Source organism: Carassius gibelio, chromosome B23 (assembly GCF_023724105.1).
Source record: "Carassius gibelio isolate Cgi1373 ecotype wild population from Czech Republic chromosome B23, carGib1.2-hapl.c, whole genome shotgun sequence".
Classification (NCBI taxonomy): Eukaryota; Metazoa; Chordata; class Actinopteri; order Cypriniformes; family Cyprinidae; genus Carassius; species Carassius gibelio.
In genome coordinates, this window is record NC_068418.1 from 14,952,550 (window position 1) to 14,974,426 (window position 21,877).

The window sequence follows — 21,877 nt, forward strand, 5'->3', positions numbered from 1 at the left end:
TGCCCATCTATGAAGCTTCAGAAAGGGTTTTGAGAGCTTTCCAGGATGAGCTCATGCCTGCTGAATCCTTCTCAGAGTTCCTGGATGTCGTAGGTCAGACATTTTTAATACACGCTTTCCTGCCATGTGCTGAACCCAAAGCTCAGTGGAAAGTAATACAAATTTAAAAAAAATGTTGAGCTATAGAATATTAATCTCTTGTACTGACTCTTTTCCCAGGTCTTCTGTCAGACATCCCAGATCCTGACACCTTCCTGCAGGACCTGTTGAACTCTGTGCCCTGATGGCACACATTTATGCACCTCACTTATGGACTCGTGACCGATTTGTCCAGTGCAGGTGTTCCTTAAAAACGGAGCGTGTCCGTTAACCGGACACCGCTATTCGCAACTCCATGAGGACACCTTTCAATCGGGGCCCAGGCTCCCAAATCTTCTATCAGCTCTCATACACTCTCATTCACCTCCACTTCTGCTCCTATGGGTTAATTCAGTTATAACACTCTCCTAAACAAGAAAGTGACGTGTAGCCTGACGAGTTAATGCGCATTTATTCTACAATGGTTTCATAACACCTAATACACACAAACACACCATGCTGTTTTGATCCAATGTGTTGCAGGTTATCTGATTTGGAATTTTTTCATTTAAAAAAAAAAAAAAACCCTGATGGCTATTGCTTTTCCCTTTTTTGATTTTTGTTCATGGTGTTTTTTTTTTTGTTGTTGTTGGTGGTTCATTGTTTTTTTTATTTTATTTTTTTACTCTAAATTGGCTAAGAGTTAAAGATTCACACAAGAACTAATCTCTCATTGTCTTCAGTTTCTCTCATCATTCAGTTTCTTTATATATATATATATATATATATATATATATATATATATATATATATATATATATATATATATATATATATATATATATATATATATATATATATATAATTATTTTTTTTGCAGTGGTGTTGAATGAATTGTTTGTGGTTTGTGAGAAAAGCAAGGCCTGATTCTGTGATGTGATGCATATGTGTGACGAATGTTTTCCATGCATAAATGGTTGAAGAGCAAGATGAAAGCTTGTTTAATGTAATTCCCAAGAAAGGAAAATACTTTGATTTGTAAAGGGTTTTACCTGCATCAACAATGAAACAAAGATAAAGAATAAAAAAGGCCTGCATATTTATTTTGGGAGCCTTTTTCCACTTTGTTTTTCTGGTTGGGTTTTTGTGTTTTGATCAAAGTCACGATTACTAAATTTCTTTTTTGTTTTGTCTTCCATGTGACCGTAATTCACGCCGTAATATTCCGCAGATTAAAGATTTTCCCCAGAGCAAGTTGTGCCTCTGGTAAGCAAGGTGCCACTGAGAGAAGAGTCTCAGTGATTTTACGTTTATTCTTACAATATAAACACGCCTGCGACAGGGTGTTCTTGAGCTGAATGCATGGTGTGAAGTTTGTTTTAAAAAAAGAAAACAAGAAAAACCCAGTTAGTGTTTATTCACCTATTCCCGCTGCTACAATGTTCAACTGTTGCTGAATGTCTGCTTTTGAATTAGCTCAAATTAATAAAGGTGTAGGAATACCATATCTGACTCAGTGTGTCATCTAAGCAGTGGTATTTAATACTTGTATACTGTTATTGCATGTAATACTTTTATTTGTATATTTTCAATTTCATTTTGTTTAATGATGTAGTATGCCTTACTTCATACTATTTAGTATGTATTTTATATATATTTTTTTTTATTTTAAGTCACAAAAAAATAGTCAGCAAGACCAGCACTGCATCAGATATAATAAAACTGCAAAGGGAAGGTTTTTCACTTGTGGAAGTTTCTTTAAAATATATATCTTTCTATTCATGTTCCCATCACAGACACTGTAATTTACAGTATAAAATTTGACTGAAATCCTTTTCTTCTTTCTGCATTATCACAATTGAAAGTATGAGCTTTTGCTTGAGTAGACGAGTCATTATATCGGTGTTCTGCTGAAAATTTATAAATTGGTTTTTCAAAAAGGCTTTTCTTCGAGGTTTCCTTTCAATAATCAAGACTTAACTTGTTTTCTTTTGTTTTAATTAAGTTAATTAAGGAAAATAACAACTGCGCCTATATTACTTCTGTATTAATAATGATTTACAATTATAAATGTTCTGAAAAGAAAAGTGTCAGATCGTGACCGTAGCATACTTATTGCATATTTTAACATATTCCGACGTTTTCTGTACCCTTTTATAGAAACATTTGCAACACACACAAAATATTGAGTTACAAAGTTCAAATAAATAGCTACTGTAATAATGACCCCATGTTATATTAATCAAGTTCACAGAGAAACAAAGTTGTCTTGTATAACTTCTTGAGCACTGTATACAAAGCCAAATATTTAATATGTAAATACTTTTTAAAGGCACAGTGCTGATGTCCGCGCCCCTCGTGTAATATGTTAATTAGAAGGGCGTGTCTTATAGACAGAGGCCAATGCTACTGTTGCTGGAGGGCGGAGCGAACATGTCTTCCTCTCCTCCCGTTTCCTTCGGATGGTGTTCTCAGACTGGGATGAAACCGGAGTCTCTACGCCGAGAGTTGAGACCATTAGACCGTTTCATCACCAGCGGATAGTAGGAGGGCAGCTGTGAGTTCATGAAATGTGTACCGGTCAATGCGCTTTATCCAACCGCTAGAAGCGCGACTATGGCCTGTTATTTGTGTGACATTAGATAAAGGGAGTGCACCTTGCGTCCGGGAGCATGGAGGTGACGTATGCTGCAGTTTGATGCGTAGAAACACTGCTCACGGACAAAGATGGATTTACCTCGTCGTTTTCCGGACCCGCTACTCAACCCGATGTTGTTCAATGACTCCGCGGCACCCATCGGTATGAATGAAGCGCGTGCGGCTGGGAGCGGGTCCGGCGCCATGGCAACCAGCGCGCTGAGAAACGATTTGGGCTCCAACATTCATGTGTTGAAAACACTCAATCTCCGCTTCCGCTGCTTCCTTTCCAAAGTCCACGAGTTAGAGCGTAGAAATAAGTTACTGGAGATCCAGCTACAGCACGCCCAGGAGCAGTCCCGGTACCGACTGGTGTTTTCCCGGGACCAAGCGGTCCAGACGAGCCTCGAGCCGCCTCACTCGGACGCATGGTGTCATTCGAGACTCCCCGGTAGGATCTGGAACTTCTCACACAGCGGCCGATACGGAGGACGCTTTGAGACGCATCAGGGGCCTGGAGTGTCCTGGACTCACCCTGACGGTGTCGGGGTTCAGATCGACACCATCACACCTGAACTCAGGGCCTTGTACAATGTTTTGGCCAAAGTCAAGCGCGAGAGGGACGAGTACAGGAGAAAGTGAGTGCAGCTCGAGCTTATATTTATAAGTCAATGTCTTTATAGACGATGTTCTTGTAAATCAAGAAACATTGTGGTTACTGCAATCATTGTTATGATAAAGCTTTAGTAACTTGATATTAGTTACCACTTTCACCTATTGTCCTCCACTGTCTGAAACAAAACGAAAGCTTGTTACATTTATTGTTCTGTTTTACTTTAAGAACAATTACTGTAATATTGTGTTTGGTAATATGTACTTTGGCCAAAACAATGTTTACCATTATATATTACCATTATATATAGATACTGGTTTGACCGACCAAAATATTGAATAATGGCTAGCCTATTATTTACCAAAATGTCTAAGTTACCTATTTAATCTATTACTGATCTAAAATAATAATAATAATAATAATCTCTCTTTGGTGAACCTAAGGTAAAATCCAGTAAAATTAATAATAATAAAAAGAAATCTAAGTTAGCTGGTTCTCAAAACTGTTAGCACAATGCTATTTATTGTTCATTGAAACTTTTTCTAATATCTGCCATACTGTAAAAGTCGTTTCCTACTCATTTGAGAACATTGTGAGAACTTTCAAAAGTAACATTAATATAATATGAGCAAAATTATTAAATGGAACATTACCTTAATGTTTTCTTTTACGTCTGCTTAACCGAGAACAAACATTTAAATAATATTTTTGGACATTTTGAGCACTCATAAAACATTGAAATAATTTTATATCCTAAGGGGAATGTTACGAACACATTCTTAGAGCATATTTTTGTTGGCTGGGTAATCAAATATTTAAAACAAAATAGCCCTTCTCATTCTAAAAACCAAAGCTTTGCCCCCTGTGTGTTCATAGTAAACAAGAGTGTGTGATACCTTTCTATTTTCTGCCACTGTCCCTGGGGCTTGTTTTTTTTTTTCAAAGTCTTAACAGTAAGTCTCTATCATTAACCCCTGTATGTTCTCTACTAGTATCCTATTACAAAGTGGCCGGTTTGGATATGAAACCTGAGAACGCAGGGGTGACATTTTATCTGACGAAAACCATTAGCTTTTTCTCTCCTGCAAATGGGGATCTGAGCAAGCCCATCCCATTCAAAAGCAGTTCGTGGGATCTGCCCTAGAATCTCTTTACAGTTTCTCTTTCTCTTTGGGGACTAATAATTATTGTTATTGGTCCACGCAATACACTTCCACCCATTTAATGCAGGTTTGATTCATACATAAGGAATTTCCCCCGATTATATTCTCTTTTCTCTGGGTCATTCAGTTCATTGTCTGATTCAACCATTTATTATTGTCATCTGCAATAGGAATGGACCGATGCATGTTAATTTAGAAGATACATTTCCTGTTCTTGTTGCTAAAAGATGCTTGATTTAAGTGTCTCCTGCTGGGAAAGTGATGAATAAAACATTTGTGCCAAATTCCTTGTTTCTGACCCACAGCAGACTGTGTGGGGGCTCATTCATTGCTCAATACAAATGAGTTACTGTAACTTTAAAGCGTTTCCGGTCATCTGGAAACCCCTTGACTACAGGAACCCTGAGATGCTTTTGTGTTTCTCAGACGGTTCCTCTTGGCTGTGCTGCTATCTTAGTTTGTGTCAGTGACTCTGTTGTAATAATAATTGAATAGTCTGGCTATAGAAGGCCAATAGAGGCTTGTCTTGTCTGCCAGAACAGATGTAGTCTGTCTGTGAGAAGCAGCGGACAAATGAGCCACACTATGATTCATTTCCAGATCTTGAGTGAGCTAGAAACCCCACTTCATAAAGAGTGCCTGCTTCCTTTGATTATTCAGTGCTTACAATAGCTGTGCTGTTAGGAATGTGCTATATTTTCGATAAATGATTGAGTTAATAGTCATAAGTGTGCCTTTCCTTAAGTGGCAAAGACAGAATTAACTACTTTTTGCATTGCTGTCGTCTCATGTTTGTTTTAGCCCTCAGATAGAGTGTCACAGTAGCAGCCGGTCAGTTAGGATGGATGTTGGTGGTCTGTCATATTAAATGTGATCAGAGACATGTGGAAAGTGTGGCATCAGACTCATATGCAAAGACCGTCTCCTAGGAAATCATTTAAACAAATATAAAGTCAGCTCATTAATTATGCATAGCTTTGGCAACAGGCTGAATGTTTTGAGTAGCTTGTGTTCTTCAAAGTACAAAGTAACTTGGAGCCAAATTAAAAGGAGCTGCAATCTGTTAATGTATTTGAATTACCGGTAGCTGAATTTAACCACATCTGGCTATTTTCAGAGGTTCGAGTTTGAGGTCTTTAGGAGTGGGATTTGTTCCTGACTTGTGCACAGAATCCCAGAAAAACATTATTGTTGAAAGGGAAATTCAGTGACCCAGTTATTTTCCTGACTGTCAAAACTGCATAAACCTACAAATCATCCCGATAGTGACTGACGGAACATTTTAGGGAGCTTAACATATCTAGAGAATGGAGTCATCTGCCCCACCCCTCGGAGCGTCGTGCGAATTCTTCGCCCATCCTCCCGTTCTATTGGAATTCTTTGTCTGATTAAACCTTTGTGGCAATTCCATGGCTTTGGTAGAAATTCTGGTTTATTAAATTGTTCTGGACTTCTGTGGAGGATGAATGCCTTACTCTTTTATTGTATTGGAAATAATGAACACTAGAAGTCTTTTGGTTTTGCATAATATTTTAATTCGTATCTTCATTGGCATTTCTAAAGGCATGTGTTTGGAGGGATTCTGCCAAAGATTAGAATAAGAAACAGAGTGTAAATCCTATTTATTTATCCACATACCATATGAATGTTGTTCTGGGGGACAGTTTATCATTTTGAAGCTCTAGCTTTGTGATTTAAGCACGTGCCAGATTTCAGTGAAATACACTTAAGCTATAAACCTTTCCTAGCACAAAAGCCATGCATTCTACAGATGATGGTTTTGAGGAATGAACACTTTCAAAAGGTGTTTTCTAACCGCAGCAGACGCTCTCCACTGATCCGTGTGAGTCGGGCTGTAAAGCCATGGCTGTAGACGTTTGTCCAGTTCTGGTCAGGGATGTTGGCAGTGGCTTCATGTGAAGTGATGTTTTGTGTGGGGGATCAATGGTGTGTGAACAGGAGGTAAGCTTGCAGCAAAGTGAGGTCATCTCTCCAGGGAATGATTCAGTAGTGCTGCCTCACTGGGCAGGAAATCACGGGAACTAGTACATACTGAACAGTTTTACACTTCTAAGAAACAGCTATCAACTGGTGTGATGAAAGAACACCACTTTTGTTTATTTGGAAGGTTTATTTTTATTTTTTATTTTTATTTTTTACATACAGTCAACCCATGAGTGGTACTTTAATAAACTGCAGTCAATTTTTGTTTTAGTTTCTACATATGTACAGAATAGAAATGTTCATGCTGTGGTCACTGAGGAGGACTGAGTAGCAGATTATTTCCTACCATAATGACATCCATAGATGAGAGCTGATGATCGATCCAGTCTTTACCATCGCAATAAAAATCAATGGGATAATGATGCAAACAAATTATTCAGGCTTGCCAGTTACCCTGAAAGAGGTTATTCTGCCTTTTTCTCCTGAGCTAGCAAGTTATTCGTGATCATGCACATGAGTGACTTTCAAAAGATTTTATTTCCGCGAGATAGATAGATTCAGCGGGTGCAAAGCTGTCAGTTATGAGGTAAATAGACGCATTTCTGAATGACTGTGTTTATTGTGCATGTTTGTACATTTCAAGCTGTGTACAAACGGATTGAGCAGTAGACGCAGCTGCCCAAGACATCATGCATTCAAAAGCTGAACCTTAAAAGCCCCAGTGACGCAAATGCTTTTTAGCCAAAAGCCTGGCTGTCCTATCTTGCTAGTTTGGATATTGTCTGTTCCACTGTGAACAGAAGTACACTTTAACATGCTTTTAAAAAGAGTACTTATTATAGCTGTAGTATGCGTCAAAAGAATATACTTAAGTTTGAACTAAATGAAATGGTTTTGAATACATAATTGCATGTTAATTGCAATTAAATGAAAATGTATTATAGGTTTAATATAATTGAATGCAATTAGCTGAACTTTAGAGGCCTCGTCATATGTAATTTCATAATTACTTCTATTGTCTTTGAGATAATATGGTCAAATTGTACTGCCAAATACTCTAAGCAGGGAGGGTTTAGATCTGTGTGTTCATGTGTGTGTGATTCTTGAGAGTATTGATCTGAAACGCAGCTCGCTCTTCTTCAGACACAGATGTGCGCTCCTGAACACCCGTGGGACTGTCTGGAGATGGATCAATATGTAGGTCAACTTTGCACATGTTGTCTGGATTTTCATTTAGCACTTTTTTGGGGGGGGGGAATGTATTTATAACTGAATAAAACCTTTTGAGTTTTCAGCTAAACTAGCTTTAACAATTTCCCGGCAATAGGCGTCATTTCAGGCTTTAAAAAAATATTAACTCTATGTGGACATTACAATACTCTCAAACATAATGTTAGAGTGCTTTAGGTGGTTGGTATGCTGTTGCATAGGTAATAGGTGATTGCCCACCTCTAAGTAAGTGCCACCAATTAAATGTTATGTGCACCTTTTTTCCTCAAAATAAATGATAGATAAATATGTACATTTATATCATTTTTATTTTAATCTTAATTCATCTACCTCTTGTTTTAGAGGGTTTAGGACGGAAGGACATTGCAAAGAGCTGATTTTGGCACAAGAAAAATCTTCCATCATGCAGATGAAATATTGTGCACAGCCTGACAACTTTTGTTTTGTGTTAAGCCACAAATTGTATATTTACAGCAGTATTTGTTATTTATAAATGTCAGATTCTTATAGATGTCAGAAATGTTGTTCCTGTGAATCAGTATTTTGCAGCAGACATGCATGTACAGGGATTTATATCATGTGATCTTCTTCTAAATTCAAAGGTCTAAAACAGACCTGGGATGAGGCATTCATTTTAGTTAAAAATGAAAGCACAGGCTTATTTTTAAATTTACTTTGTAACTCCGATCTTAATAATTTTATCCCATTGCAAGAACTTAGAAAAGACTGATTATATTTAAGTACTTTATAATTCTTTTAGCATTTAATTGTATAATACTATTATTGTAGTTTCACTTTTGCCATAACCAAAATCATTTTTACTGTGAGTTTTATTTTATGGATTTATTGACTGGTAGCAATTCCAATGCGGTCTGTTGTTTTAAAATGGCTGATAAACCATTTTGATCAATCACTTGAACACTTCTACTGAATTTTAAGAAATCAAAGCAGAGTTTAAAGATCATTGTCTTAAGTGAGTCATAAGAGATCATATGACTTTACAGGAACAGAATGTGGCATAATCCTTGACAACAGTGGTTAAAGAACAGACATGTATAGAAACCAAAGGTGATCATTTACATGCCTAACATACCACTGACCTCATGATTACAAGAAACATCATTCTGCACCAAGCCACTTTCTACAATTTTTTCTTGAAATAGCTGAGAGCTTATTGAATTACAATATCACACCGTGAGAAAACTATGCTGGAGAGTTTCAAGACATCTTAGTGTTCAGATCAGCTACCAAAACAATGCTTTCAGCACAAGCTATTTTAAACTCTGTTTGATAATTCTCATTTCAGTCATTTTCATAATTAGGACCATTTTTTAACATCATGAAAATTGTCAAATGGAGTGTGTAGTGTTTGGTGTGGCTCATTAGTGCCACTTTGAGATAAGTTCAGATTTTAAGAAAAGGTCATTTATATACATAACATACCAGCTCATTGTGGCTTGTAGACAAGACTTCTCTAGTTTTTTTACATTATCTCTTTCTGCAAAATATGTTAAGGGGGCGATTGAGGGTCATAGGTCATGACATCCTCTGTCTCCTAGGTTACTTCCCTCCCCCATCTCCTAAGAAATGGCATGCATTTTTGATATGTTTATATGTGATACACATATGTATATATGTGTATATCTATCTATGTTGTATGTATCTGTGTGTGTGTGTGTGTGTGTGTGTATATGTATATGTGTATATATATATATATATATACACACAACGCTTGTGGTTGGCTAGGTTTTTTAAATGATTTTGAAAGACGTCAAAAACTAGATGGGAATCGTCTCTTTGTAGTGAGGCATTTCAGATGTGGTGGACAAATGAGACAATGGGTGTGTCTCTACATTATGCTTTTAAGGTCTTCACAGGTGCTACCATAATCCCCTCACAATCACCTCGTGTTATCATTCTCTGATCTATTCACATGTACACTTTTGATGCGTTTCAAGATAACTATGGTACTCACAGAACTTCTGACCTACAAACAGATTTGCTTTTTCTTTACCTATAATAGCTCTTTGAAACATTGGCAGAAGTCATTTGAACTCTCCCATTAACTCAACAATGGAAGAAGTCACAGCAGTGTGTACAGTGATGGCTTATGTTGAAGAACAAAGCAAGCAGCTCTTCATTTTGTGGCGTCTCATCTTTCTTTTCCTAAATAGCGGTTCATTAAAAAAAGTTCTAATCCTGTGCTTATTTTTTTTTTACCAGGTGAGTGTTCAAAAGCTTTCATTATGTAGTATTTGTTTTTGTTTATATGAGTAGGTTTCCTCGTGCCATTGTCCACACTGCCTTGTTTTGGAGAGAGTTTCCATTTGGATTGTGTTCAGAATCTTTTGAATAAAATGAAAGCTGTAGTGTGCAGTCTGTGCTGCAGCAGAGGAAATGAGAGGAGTTTGATTCACATGACCTTGCGCTGTTGTCTAGTCAGCTTCACTGAATCCAACTGACATTCAAAGGGATCCACGCTGTCCCTGATCACCCGGATCCATGACATCTCTCCACACACATGTATATCTACACTGTATCTGGATTTTCAGCTCTTATTGACTTGTTGCTACTCCATATGGACCATTAGAACGGTCTTTCTTAAAGGGTTAATTCACCCAGAAATATATATATATATTTTTTTTTTATTATTTACTCATCCTCAGTGCAGCCTCTAACTTTTTTTCCCAGAAGCTTATTATATAAATACAAAAGCTTGGAATAATTAAGATTTTTAAATGGTTTTGAAAGAAGTTTCTCATGCTCACCAATGCTGCATTTCTTTGATTAAAATTAATAATATGGTGAAATATTAATACACTTTCACTCTTATTCCCTGAGAACTTTCTTTTCTTGTTTTCACTGAAGATCCACAGCCTCCACATGCTTTTCATGCCTGGCCAACAGGTCAGCTTAACATAACAAGTGCAACTCTTTGAAATGAACAGATGATCCCTTCTGGATCTTGTCGTGTTGAGTCAGCACTTGCCCCCTCTTGGCAGGTGTCTTGATGTCTGGACCCAGTCAGACTGTCAGACAATGTAAGTGCAAAACAAATGTAGTCTCTAATCCCTTGAGCATGAAAGAAATGAAGGGATATAAGGAGCTTATAAATCAAGAGATCCTGTCATCCTATAATCCAGTTAATGAAGAATCTCACTGTGTAACTATCCTACAGAATCAGACACGGGAATCCCGAAGCTTGTTAACACTTTGCATAGACAGGTGATTATTTAACACTCTGATGGATGAATGAATCATTAATTATAAAGGAAAGATATATTATGTCTTATTAATACCTTTATCTAATGTTTATTTTTACTTTAAAAAATGATTTGTTTTTTTTATTATTATTATTATTCAAAATCAGGAGGTTGATCGTGGCATTCTTCACTTTCATTTAAAAAAAAAAAAAAAAGTTGTGGCCTAGTGGTTAGAGAGTTTGACTCCTAACCCTAAGGTTGTGGGTTTGAGTCCTGGGCCGGCAATACCATTGATTGAACCCCCAACTGCTCCCCGGGCACCGCAGCATAAATGTGTTCACTGCTGTGTGTGTACACTTTGGATGGGTTAAATGCAGAGCATGTATTCTGAGTATGAGTCACCATACTTGGCTGTTTGTCATGTCACTTTCACTTTTATCACATCTTGAAAAGTGTGTGGGCATCCAAGGAAGTGCCCTTAGATGTTCCTCAAGGCTCTATTATGGCTCTCATATTTTTTTTCATTGTACATGCAATTAATTATAATGCTTGGTCTTATTCTAATTTAAATTTTGTTGTTGTTGTTGTTTCTTTCTCTTCTGTACAGCACAGTGGTCAACTTTTGTTGTGTTTATTTGTGCATTATAAATAAATGAAATGAAATCAGATATTTGCTTATTTAATTTAGTATACATTACAGTTTTTTTCGATTGCTAAACGACAGTGAGCACAATTGGAGCTACATGTGCAAAACTCTAACTACAGTCTATACTAGCAAAAGTCACCTGAGCTCAACAGTTCACATCACCTGCAAAACTCATTACAAGCAACACAACTCTTAAAAAATGGCTCAAAACAGGCTCAGTGCAGCCAAACACTACACACAACCCTCATTGAGATAACACACACTGTGACTCCGAACACACTGAGAGGAAAAACACTAGCATCAAACACCAATACAGAAAATACTCACTTTTCCTCTTTACAGTTTGAACTATTTCAGTGACTTCATACGCAGTAATATTTTCTTCAAAGAAAAGTGTGACATTCTTTCACATGATTTATTTACATTTTTAGAACATAACAATTCTTTTAGGTAAATGACAATTAGCAGTTTGCTTCAATAGTCTGTAGTAATTTACGAAATTACAGTAATGAGAAAAAAAAGGTAGAAACTAAAAGTGCATACTGTAATTCGAGCAAATAATTGAGCGACTAATCCTGAAATTGCAATCAACAGTGTTTGAAATCTATTCTGTTTTGAATGTGTGGTTCACAGTTTTGACAGCAGTGTGTTAGCATTTGAACAAAAAGCTGAAAATCCACAGTGTTGTGCAGGTTGTGGTTAAAGTCGTGGGATAAGTGTGTAGAGTTTTGGAAACGGTGTTCAAGCAATGAAAAACGAACTAGAGTTTGGTCCACATGAACTGCTGCTGTGCAGACTGTAGTTAGAGTTTTGCACATGTGACTCCAGTTGTAAACTGTCGTTTAGCAATCGAAAAAAACTGTAATAGTCTGAGCAGAACAGAAAATGTAAAAACATACTCAGAAAGACCAGACGTTGTTTCAGTAACTAATCGATTAATTTCAGTGAAGGATTCATCAGACTGGTTATGAAAGAGATATTACTGGAGATAAATTCAGCTTTGCCACCACAGGAATAAATTAGATTAAAAAAAAAAAATGTTTTAACTGAAAACAGTTCTTTTAAATTGTAATAATATTTCACTATATTACACATTTTGCTCAATTTTTGATAAAAAAAATGCTTCTTTTAAAAACATTAAAATAACAATTATGCTAAATTTAGGATTATTTGTTTGCTTCACTTTTATACCCTGACACACTATGGGTTCCCAGTTGCTGAAAAGCGAGAGCAAAAAATAAAAAGTAATTTACCTCAAACATTTCTCCTGCAAAAGTAAAGCCTTATTAGCATGTTCTGTAATGCACTACAGTCTCCATAGGGATTTTAAGGGAGCTTGTTAGTATCCTCATGGAGCTTTAAAGGTCTCAGGAAGATTCTCAATGATCAGTGGTAATGGACAGATACTGAAGTTTTTCTTTAGTCTCCTTTGAGAACTGTAGATGTAAATAAACATGCTTTGCCTTTGATACTTGTATGGAAATCCCTTAATGTACATTTTTTATGCAGTTACATTAGTACACAGTTTAAATGACTGGTGAATTGAATTACTTTTAATAACTTTCATCCTCCTTTGATCTAATCATTTGAATCATAATTGAATTGACTCCAGATCATGACTTTATGACACTATGACACACTGTGCACATTCATTTCAAGTACAATCAACGGCCATGTCGGCTGTTTTTGTGTTCCAGCTGGGAGGAGGAGGTGTCTAAACGTCAGCAGATGGAGTCTTTGGTGGAGACATTACAGGAGGTGAGATTACAGACCTGTTCTATTGTGACTGTGTTGATGTTTGACATCCATACAGATGCACTGATGCGTGGCTAGCTGTAAGTAATGCTAGTGTATAGAAGAAAATTTCCCCACCCACACTGTTAAAATATATTCTGAGACCATGTAAATAATGCTGAGAAAACGACCAAAGATTTGCTTGATTACTGTAGTTTTGTAGCATGGAAACTTGACATTAAGTCTAGTCAAAACATTTCATTAAAATAATTAAGTAAAAGAATTCAGCTAAAAAAAGACATGCAAAGTAGTGCTTTTATTTTCACCCCTCATTTTTTTCAGTGCTCAGCAAATCTTACTAAATGCTCTCTTTACAGACTGTTCAGTCATCCGAGGCTGTGCAGGGAGAACTGAATGAGAAGATGGAACGTCTTAAAACAGAGCTAGTGGTCTTCAAAAGCCTCATGCCTCATGATGTATGTATTCTGTTATATCTGCTATCAGCTTCTGCACACAACTAATAGCATGCAAACCATGCAAATGTCCATTGATAACAGTACCTTCTTTGAAACAGGGAAACAAAATAATCATTTGCCTGCTGCTGTGAATGATAATAAAGATTACAAAATTGACTTTCAGGGAAATAAAGATGAACCCGTAGGTACATTTCTCTAGAATCAGGCTTAATAGTTTCCCATAGTTCTGTGCGGGCAAATTTGCAGTGAAGCAGTCAGTCTTTTGGCACTGGAACAGACGTATATTGTTCCCTCATGTTGAGTAGATGTTGCTCAGTCCCAGTAATAAAGCACAGCTGACTGCTGCCTCCCTGGATATGTCAATGTGAATGTACATGGTTGCAAAGCACCAAAAAGAAGCTAACCATCTGTTGCAGCCAAATTAGCTCGGAGTATTTAATCTGCTCTTTGAGGTTTATTTAGGCCTACTAACCCATAAAGAGGCTGTTTACTGTGTAGTGCTATTCATGCAGTTTTCTAACATATGGTATAATTATATAATATAATGTAATATAATATATGTGTTGTTTCTGTTCATTGACAGTAAAAAAGCTTAAATTGTTTAAGTTTAAAGCCAAATAAAACACGGTTTAAGCATGAAGGAAAGCAGGGTCAGTATTATCAGTTACAAATATAGTCAAATATTTACAAAATTATTTTAGATAAGAGCAATGCTAAAATAAATGAAACAAAGTTTCAGCCAACATATTACAGAAAGAACAGTTCAAATCAATATATATATATTTAAATTTAACAAGACAATATTTACTGGGTATCTGTTTAAAATGTAAAAAGTTACTTCCTTCACATTGTTTACCAATAGGTGTTTGTTTGGCCTTCCAAAATAAAGTCTCTTCCAATAAACTTTACAGTTTGGAGTAGTGGCATAGAACAAATAGTTTTATTAACAGTTAGAATTCCAGGGTCAAAACAAAGTTTTGCAATTGTAGTATTAAATAGATTAAATGCAGAATGGGTGCAATACTTTTTTGGGGTTTAGCTCTGAATATTGCCAAGACTGCTGCAGAATTTACATCCATGACTATAGAAAAGTCATTTGGTGTCACTGGAATTCCATGGACAGCTAGAATAAGTGAGTAACATGCCTCCTTGATTTAATAACTGATTAACTTATATTATGCATGCTGAAAGCCAATTAAAAAAAATAAAGATTTATTTTTATATAATGTATTGTAATTGTTCCAAAAGTGGTACCTATGTGGATAAAAGTTATGTTTATACAGTAGGGATATATAATTTAATAGGCAATATTTGTTTATGAAAACAAGTTAAACTCAAAGGAAACCTAAGACCACCTAATTTGCAAAAATCAAATTCACACTGGAGTTTACCCCAAAGTTACATCCAACGCCATCCACTGAAACGCCACTCTCTCGTGAACGTGCATATGACAGTTAGCGGAAGCTTGAGATTATGGTTTATAAAGTTTTAAATATTGATATTTTTCTTATATCAAACGCCGTTTTGGGCACTTTTTATGATTGATGTCTGCTCTTTATTTAGCTTCAAAATCACCAGTTAATATCATTATAAAGCTTGGAAGAGCCAGGACATTTTAAAATATAATGCTGTTTGTATTTGTCTGAAAGTAGAAAGTTCCTAGGATGACTTGAGGGTGAGTATGTTGCTATGTTGCTTGGGCACTTTTCCATTGAGAATGGGCAACAAATTTGTATCTGGATACTTTAGATTGGTCATGGGCCCGGTGTCTCACCTGGTTGCCTGTCGAATCCAACATTACCCAGCAACATTCCTCAAAAAGATGCCCCATGTATCATCACTTTAAAACTAAACTAAAAATAAATTAAAGCTAAAAGAAAAAAATATATATATATATATATATATATATATATATATATATATATATATATATATATATATATATATATATATATATATATATATATATATATAAATTACAAAAGCAATTAACAAAATTATTCAGATTTTAACTAAAATTATTAACATAATTTATAAAAATAAAGATTATTTAAATATCAATAAATACTATAATATTATATAAACAACACGAGAATAAAACAGATTTATACATTTTCTTTATATTATCATTATTATGCATGCAGTATTTCTTATTTAATATGAATTTAGATAATTAATTAATGTATAAAATATTAGCATTTTTCCTTTTAAGAATTATTACTGCATATGCAATATTGCTTAAGTGTGTTATGGTATAATTTTGTAGTGCAAAGGAGGTCAGTTTTTCTTTTCCAGTTCTTTGCTAAATCAGTGCATGACAGAAAGGTTCTGCAATATGTTTTATTCACATTCTCATGCATCCTTGTGTAGGAAGTGTCTGACTTGGACACTAGAATCCAGGAGAAAGCCATGAAGGTTGATATGGACATCTGCAGGCGCATCGACATCACAGCCAAGCTTTGTGACGTGGCACAGCAGAGGAACTCCGAAGACATGAGCAAGATACTGCACGGTAGCCCATCCAGAGCTCCTCCCGAACAGAAAGGGGTACAGAAACTTACACTCGCAACAGAATCTAATAATACCATCCATTCTACTGCAGCAGTGCTCCGGTAATGATGCATAGTTTCAGATAAGGATTTAGCAATACAGTATTCAATAATGTGCTAATTTGGAGTACAGATTTGATTTGCATTAGATGGAGTTTATATAAGAGTTTACCATGCGATCAGCAATCAGAGGGTGTGTGTGTTGTAGGGGATGGCAGTATGCAGGAGGAAGGAGTATAAGGGTGAATCAGAGGAGCAGAGTGTGGAGACTGATGGGGAATCTGCTCAAAAGGAGGAGGATGTGCCTGGTTCTCTCAACATCACTGATGAGATGAAGAGGATGCTCAACCAGCTGTGAGTCCTCATCGCCACTAGAGGGCATCTTCTGATGCTTTTTGTGTGTGTGTGTGTGTAAATGATTTGTTTACTATCATTATTATAAATGCAGTTTAATTATTTAATATTAACTTAGATTATTAATTGATTTAAAGAATATTTGCATTTTTTCTTAAAAAAATTATTTGTCATAGTTCAGGGATGTGTTCATGATTACTGTGCAATGTTGTTTATGTGTGTTTATGGTAGTTTTGTAGAGCAAGGGAGGTCCTTTTTCCTGTTCCAGGTTTCTTTTAAATCAGCGCATGACAGATCAAGTCTGAAATATGTTTTATTCACATTCTCATGCATTATTGTATAGAAAGTGTCTGACTCGGACATTAAAATCCAGGAGAAAGCCAATCCAAAAATATATTTACCACAAATATTGTACACAAACACAAAACTAAATATCAGCATTTTTTGTTGTTGTTTATCAAATCTTGTGAATTACTGTAAGTGGGAAAAATGCTACAAAAGTCTATCAATATAATATAATATAATTTAATATAATTTAATATAATTGTCTATCAATATAATATAATATAATTTAATATAATTTAATATAATATAATATAATATAATATAATATAATATAATATAATATAATATAATATAATATAATATAATATAGTATAGTATAATATAATATAATATAATATAATATAGTATAATATAATATGCATGTTGTTAATTAAAACTGAATCTAATTTAAACAAATGGTTTTCTGTAATTGAAATAAAGCATATAAATATTAAGAAATAAAATATAAATATTAGATTAAAACCATTAACCTAAATGAAAATAAGACTTTGTGTCTAAGTGAAATAGTCAAAGTAATACATTTACTAAAACCAACAGAAAGAAGATATTATATATAAAATAGAAAGTAGAAAATATATATATTTCTAAAAATTACGAAACCACGTAACTAAATTATTAAAATTTAAACAAAAATTAAATACTATAAATCTTGCATTTTGTTGTTGATCACTTGCTGCCATCTAGTGTTCACATGGTGAATTGTGTGCTGTATTTTTATTTTCCTATTTGATTAAGATCTTTTATTATATAATTAGTTATACTTTTTGTCTCTTCTTACTTTCATAATCTCTTAAATAAAACTTGTTATTGGCATGTTTCCCTTGTTCAATATTTATTCTTCCCTTATGTATATAGTCTTTTATTTGAAATCTTTTCGATTGTGGATCTGTTGATTTTCCTTTTCTTTTCTCCTCTGTGTGTCTCCTTTTTTCCCTCTTTTCTCTTCCACATCTGTGTCTGCTGCCTGTCTTGAGCACAGAGGTTGCTCAGCTAATTGGTTTGTTGGCAGGCGGGAAACGTTCGAGTTTGACGATGACTGTGACAGTCTGGCATGGGAGGAGACGGAGGAGACGCTTCTGCTTTGGGAGGATTTCAGTAACTATAACAGTCTGAGCGCTGCTGGCACAGTCACCGCAGCATCCTGCACATCTGACTCTCACGCAGAGACACATGAGCAGGTACCTCACCCGGTCACCCCTCTCTATTAGCAACCAAGTTTGGATAAAAGTGCCAGAGGTATAAAGTGTAAAGAAAAACATATTGTCTACATATGGCAACAATGTTCTGAGGAATTATTTAATAAATTAACTTAATGCAGTAGGCAAAATGCTGTTAATGCTCACTCACAAGCACCATGTAAAATACAACTTATATATATATATGAGTATGTTACTAAGTTAGTAACAATACAGTACTTAATCATAAAAAATCTTGATATTTTTTTGGTATGTGTATTTTTAAATGATCAATTATAAATATATAAATAAATGTAATTTTCATTATATATAATTAGGTATGCGTTTGCATGTACTATTTGTAAGTGTAAGTTGTACGTTTTTTTTTTTTTTCATCCAACTTGTCACAATCTTTTTTAGGATTTTCCCAATGTTAGGTACACTAGCATTCAAAGGTTTGTGTTTAGTATGATGAGGGTTTTGTTGTTGTTGTTGTTGTTTTTAGAAATAATGCTTTTATTCAGCAAGGATGCATTAAATTTATTAAAAATGCCAGTAAATAAATGTTGAATTTTTATGAGGTTAAAAAAAGTTTCTATATTAAATGAATGCTGTTCTTTTAAACGTTCTATTCCTAAAAGAATTCTGAAATTTGTCACTGTATTCATGAAAATATGAAGCAGCACTCTTTTAACATTGATAATAATAATAAATATTTCATGAGCATCAAATGAGCATCTGAAGGATCATGTGACACTGAAGACTGGAGTTATGATGCTGAAAATTCAGCTTTTCCATCACAAGAATAAATTACGTTTTAAAATATATTCAAATGGAAACAGTTATTTCAAATGGTAATAATATTTCACAATATTACAGTCAAATAAATGCAGTTTTGATGAGAATAAGATATTTTTTTATGACTTTTGAACCATTCTTACTGGCCATAAAATTGAGAATGCATATTAACTACATAAAATATTACATAATGCAATAATACTTTCTGCACTTATATACTGTCCTGCCAGGATCGAAGTCTAGGAAGCCTCATAAACGAAACCGAGTCCCTCTTTAAGACCAGAGACCAGAAGTACCAGGAGACCATCGGTCAGATTGAGGTGAGAGAACGTTTGTTCAACCGATATTAGTTTGTTTCTGATATAAAAACACCATCTTCCTCCTGCAGCTGGAACTGGCCACAGCCAAGAATGACATGAACAGACACCTGCATGAGTACATGGAGATGTGCAGCATGAAGAGAGGGCTGGACGTGCAGATGGAGACCTGCCGGAGGCTCATCCAAGGCACAACCACCACCGGCAGGTTGGTTTCAACCGTCTATGTCATCTGCACTAATAAAACACCACAGTATGTTTCTACACAGAAGGTTTTGAATCATTTCTGCAGGCAATCGCCCTCCCTCAGCTCTGTGGCCAGCAGTGATTCAGGAAACACCGATGACATCCAGGACGAGCTGGAGCCTGATGGAGAGAAAGAAGAGCCGGTAGAGATGAATGGAGAAGCCAGATGATGATCAGCCCTTCATCTTCCGGGTTTCTCTGCTTCTCTGTGACTCTTTTACATGTCTGGTGACTTTTTCTTACATAGTACAGAGGAGTGTGTAATTTCGAGATTCCCAAAGAGCAAGTATTGGTGCTTTATATGCTGTCTTAGAGCAGGACTTGTTCCCTCTTCATCAGCACTGCCAAGGCATGGCTTTAACTGAGGTGACACGCTTTATAATATGATGATTACTATATATAATAATGCATAATAAAATATATAAATAATACCATATTTTATTACGCCATTTCTGCTATCTATATCGCTCATTTGTTTACATAAATCTGAAAGGCAAGTTGCACAACCACAATCAGTTTAAATAACAGATTAAAACCCCGTTATATCACTCTACATCAAGCTCTGGAATAAGTTCAGGCTTTTATCGTCACAATAGTCAATAGGTCAGCCACGCAGTATGCTTCACAAAAACATCTCTGCGCCGAGTCAGTTCAGATGTTTTCATCACATGCAGTTGTTGCTGAACTAAACACTGTGCACTAAGATCTATGCAATAATCTGGACCGGACTGGCATTGTATTCTGTGATTCTCTTTGCTGGAGACAGATTCAGTATGTGTGAGGTGATTCGCCTTAAGTGCAGTTTTTCCCTTGTTTTTTTTGTATTGGCTCTTTCAGTGTTGGAGCGTAGCAGTAAAACCCAAACTCTTGTGCCTACAAATATGCTGTATACAGTGTCTTAGTTGCCTTATATTATTCTCTGAATATTCTGAGGACATGCTTTTGCTATGTTATAGATTATTAAATCCTCATATCCTATCCCTGATGACGTCGAATTTATGTCCTTAAGATGTTAAATTGTGTAAGGTTTTGGATGATCTCAATATTTGGAAGCCATACAGTACATATATCTGTCCTCAGGTGTTGGGAGGTTTGGTCAAGCTGCAAAATTGCTACTGAACATTTGCTGTTACTTTTAGTACTAATACGTGGGTCATACTCAGGAAAATATGCTATTTGTGCTGAAAATTCTGACTTGTTTTTGTTTCTAAAATAATAATATATAGGTTTACAAGTTACAATACCAATTATCAAAGTACTTCTGCTAACCTTAGAGCGCTACATTATTTCTACCACATCACAATAAAAAATACATTTGGTATACTTATAATAGAGAACTGAGTAGATTCTGTAGATTTAGTATCACTCGGTTTCATTGTGCCTTGAAATATATTTATGAAATAAAAAAGAACTAATAATATTAATAATAACATTTTGTCAGAAAGAAGAAATGTCACATGGGAGTGCAAATTCTGCATTTCTACATCTTAAAATACAGCAGTGAAAGCATGATATGTACATTTCTATAAAATTCAAATTTAGTTTAAACAAAAAAAAATACTAATATATTTTTTTCCTAAGTGTAATAGTGATAACATTTCATTAAAAATGTTTTACTTAAAAAAAAAAAAAAAACACTGTATATTTTGCATTACAAACAGTCAAACTGATTGATTGATGTGACTGAAGAAGCACGCTATGTCATCACTTCCTGTGAATGACCCACACTGTCCCCCTCTCCAAAATATGTTTTTTGGCTTATTATTCAAGAGGTGGCCAGAAAAAAAGAAATGATTATGTATTATTTATTTATTTTATTCCACATGTGTGATTTCAGTTTTGAAACCAGATGGATGTTCATGTTATCATATAACTCGTTTTGTTAAATATATTTCTGTTACCTTTGTTTTTCTACTTGATCAACGTGTATTGATCGATTGATGAAAACAGTATCTGGGTGATTGAGATTTGCTATTATTGTCTTTTTAATTAACGGAAATGAATCATTCCATGTTTTACTATCCTATATATGGGTATTCAGAAGGTATATGTTGATACAGTTTATGATTTAATATTTCTTGCCTTAAATGTGGGTCATTCTAATAAAATGTATTGGTTTGTGCTGTACACAAAAGAAATCAGCTGACTGGTCTTGTGCTGAAATCAGCATGTCTGAGAATGTCTGGAAATGAGAGAGTTTTTGGAAATCTGGAGGACTATGCAAGTCTTATGGAACTGTAGTCTGATTTTATGCTAGTTTTAAATAAAAAAAAAGTTTGCCTTATCACTGTTTCATATTTTTCATTGATTTCACATGGAAATTTCTGGCTTTGCATGATTAAGCATAACTTTAGAGGACAAATGAAAAC

At 35.2% G+C, this 21,877-nt stretch overlaps 2 protein-coding genes across 17 annotated transcripts in view; both read left to right on the forward strand.

The window, feature by feature from the left end:
* The window catches only part of LOC128011145 (E3 ubiquitin-protein ligase UBR4), a 47,656-nt gene extending 46,073 nt beyond the window's left edge, over positions 1-1,583 (forward strand). For all 15 annotated transcript variants that reach the window (XM_052593272.1, XM_052593276.1, XM_052593277.1 and 12 more), the window contains 2 exons: positions 1-93; positions 220-1,583. The exon at positions 1-93 is cut by the window's left edge and continues 70 nt beyond it. In XM_052593272.1, coding sequence (XP_052449232.1) covers positions 1-93; positions 220-284 — 158 coding nt within the window. In that variant the 3' untranslated portion in view covers positions 285-1,583. The remainder of the gene's footprint in view (positions 94-219) is intronic.
* A 928-nt stretch (positions 1,584-2,511) lies between these two features.
* Positions 2,512-21,788, forward strand: LOC128012148 (intermediate filament family orphan 2). 2 transcript variants are annotated; one of them, XM_052595195.1, is made up of 9 exons: positions 2,512-3,353; positions 13,212-13,272; positions 13,626-13,724; positions 16,095-16,271; positions 16,482-16,627; positions 17,952-18,150; positions 19,176-19,265; positions 19,334-19,470; positions 19,555-21,788. In XM_052595195.1, exons 1-9 carry the CDS (start codon positions 2,806-2,808, stop codon positions 19,676-19,678), a joined length of 1,581 nt encoding a protein of 526 aa, XP_052451155.1. In that variant the 5' UTR covers positions 2,512-2,805; the 3' UTR covers positions 19,679-21,788. The 2 variants fall into 2 exon arrangements, with proteins under 2 accessions (XP_052451155.1, XP_052451156.1); XM_052595196.1 differs by having other exon boundaries at positions 2,514-3,353; positions 17,982-18,150.
* Positions 21,789-21,877: the final 89 nt, after the last annotated feature.

Coding starts and splice junctions, on each gene's coding strand:
- LOC128012148 (XM_052595195.1), top strand. CDS start 2,806: ATGGATTTACCTCGTCGTTTTCCGGACCCGCTACTCAACCCGATGTTG. Junction 16,272..16,481: donor CTCCTCCCGAACAGAAAGGG/GTACAGAAACTT, acceptor TGTGTGTTGTAG/GGGATGGCAGTATGCAGGAG. Junction 19,471..19,554: donor GGCACAACCACCACCGGCAG/GTTGGTTTCAAC, acceptor TCATTTCTGCAG/GCAATCGCCCTCCCTCAGCT.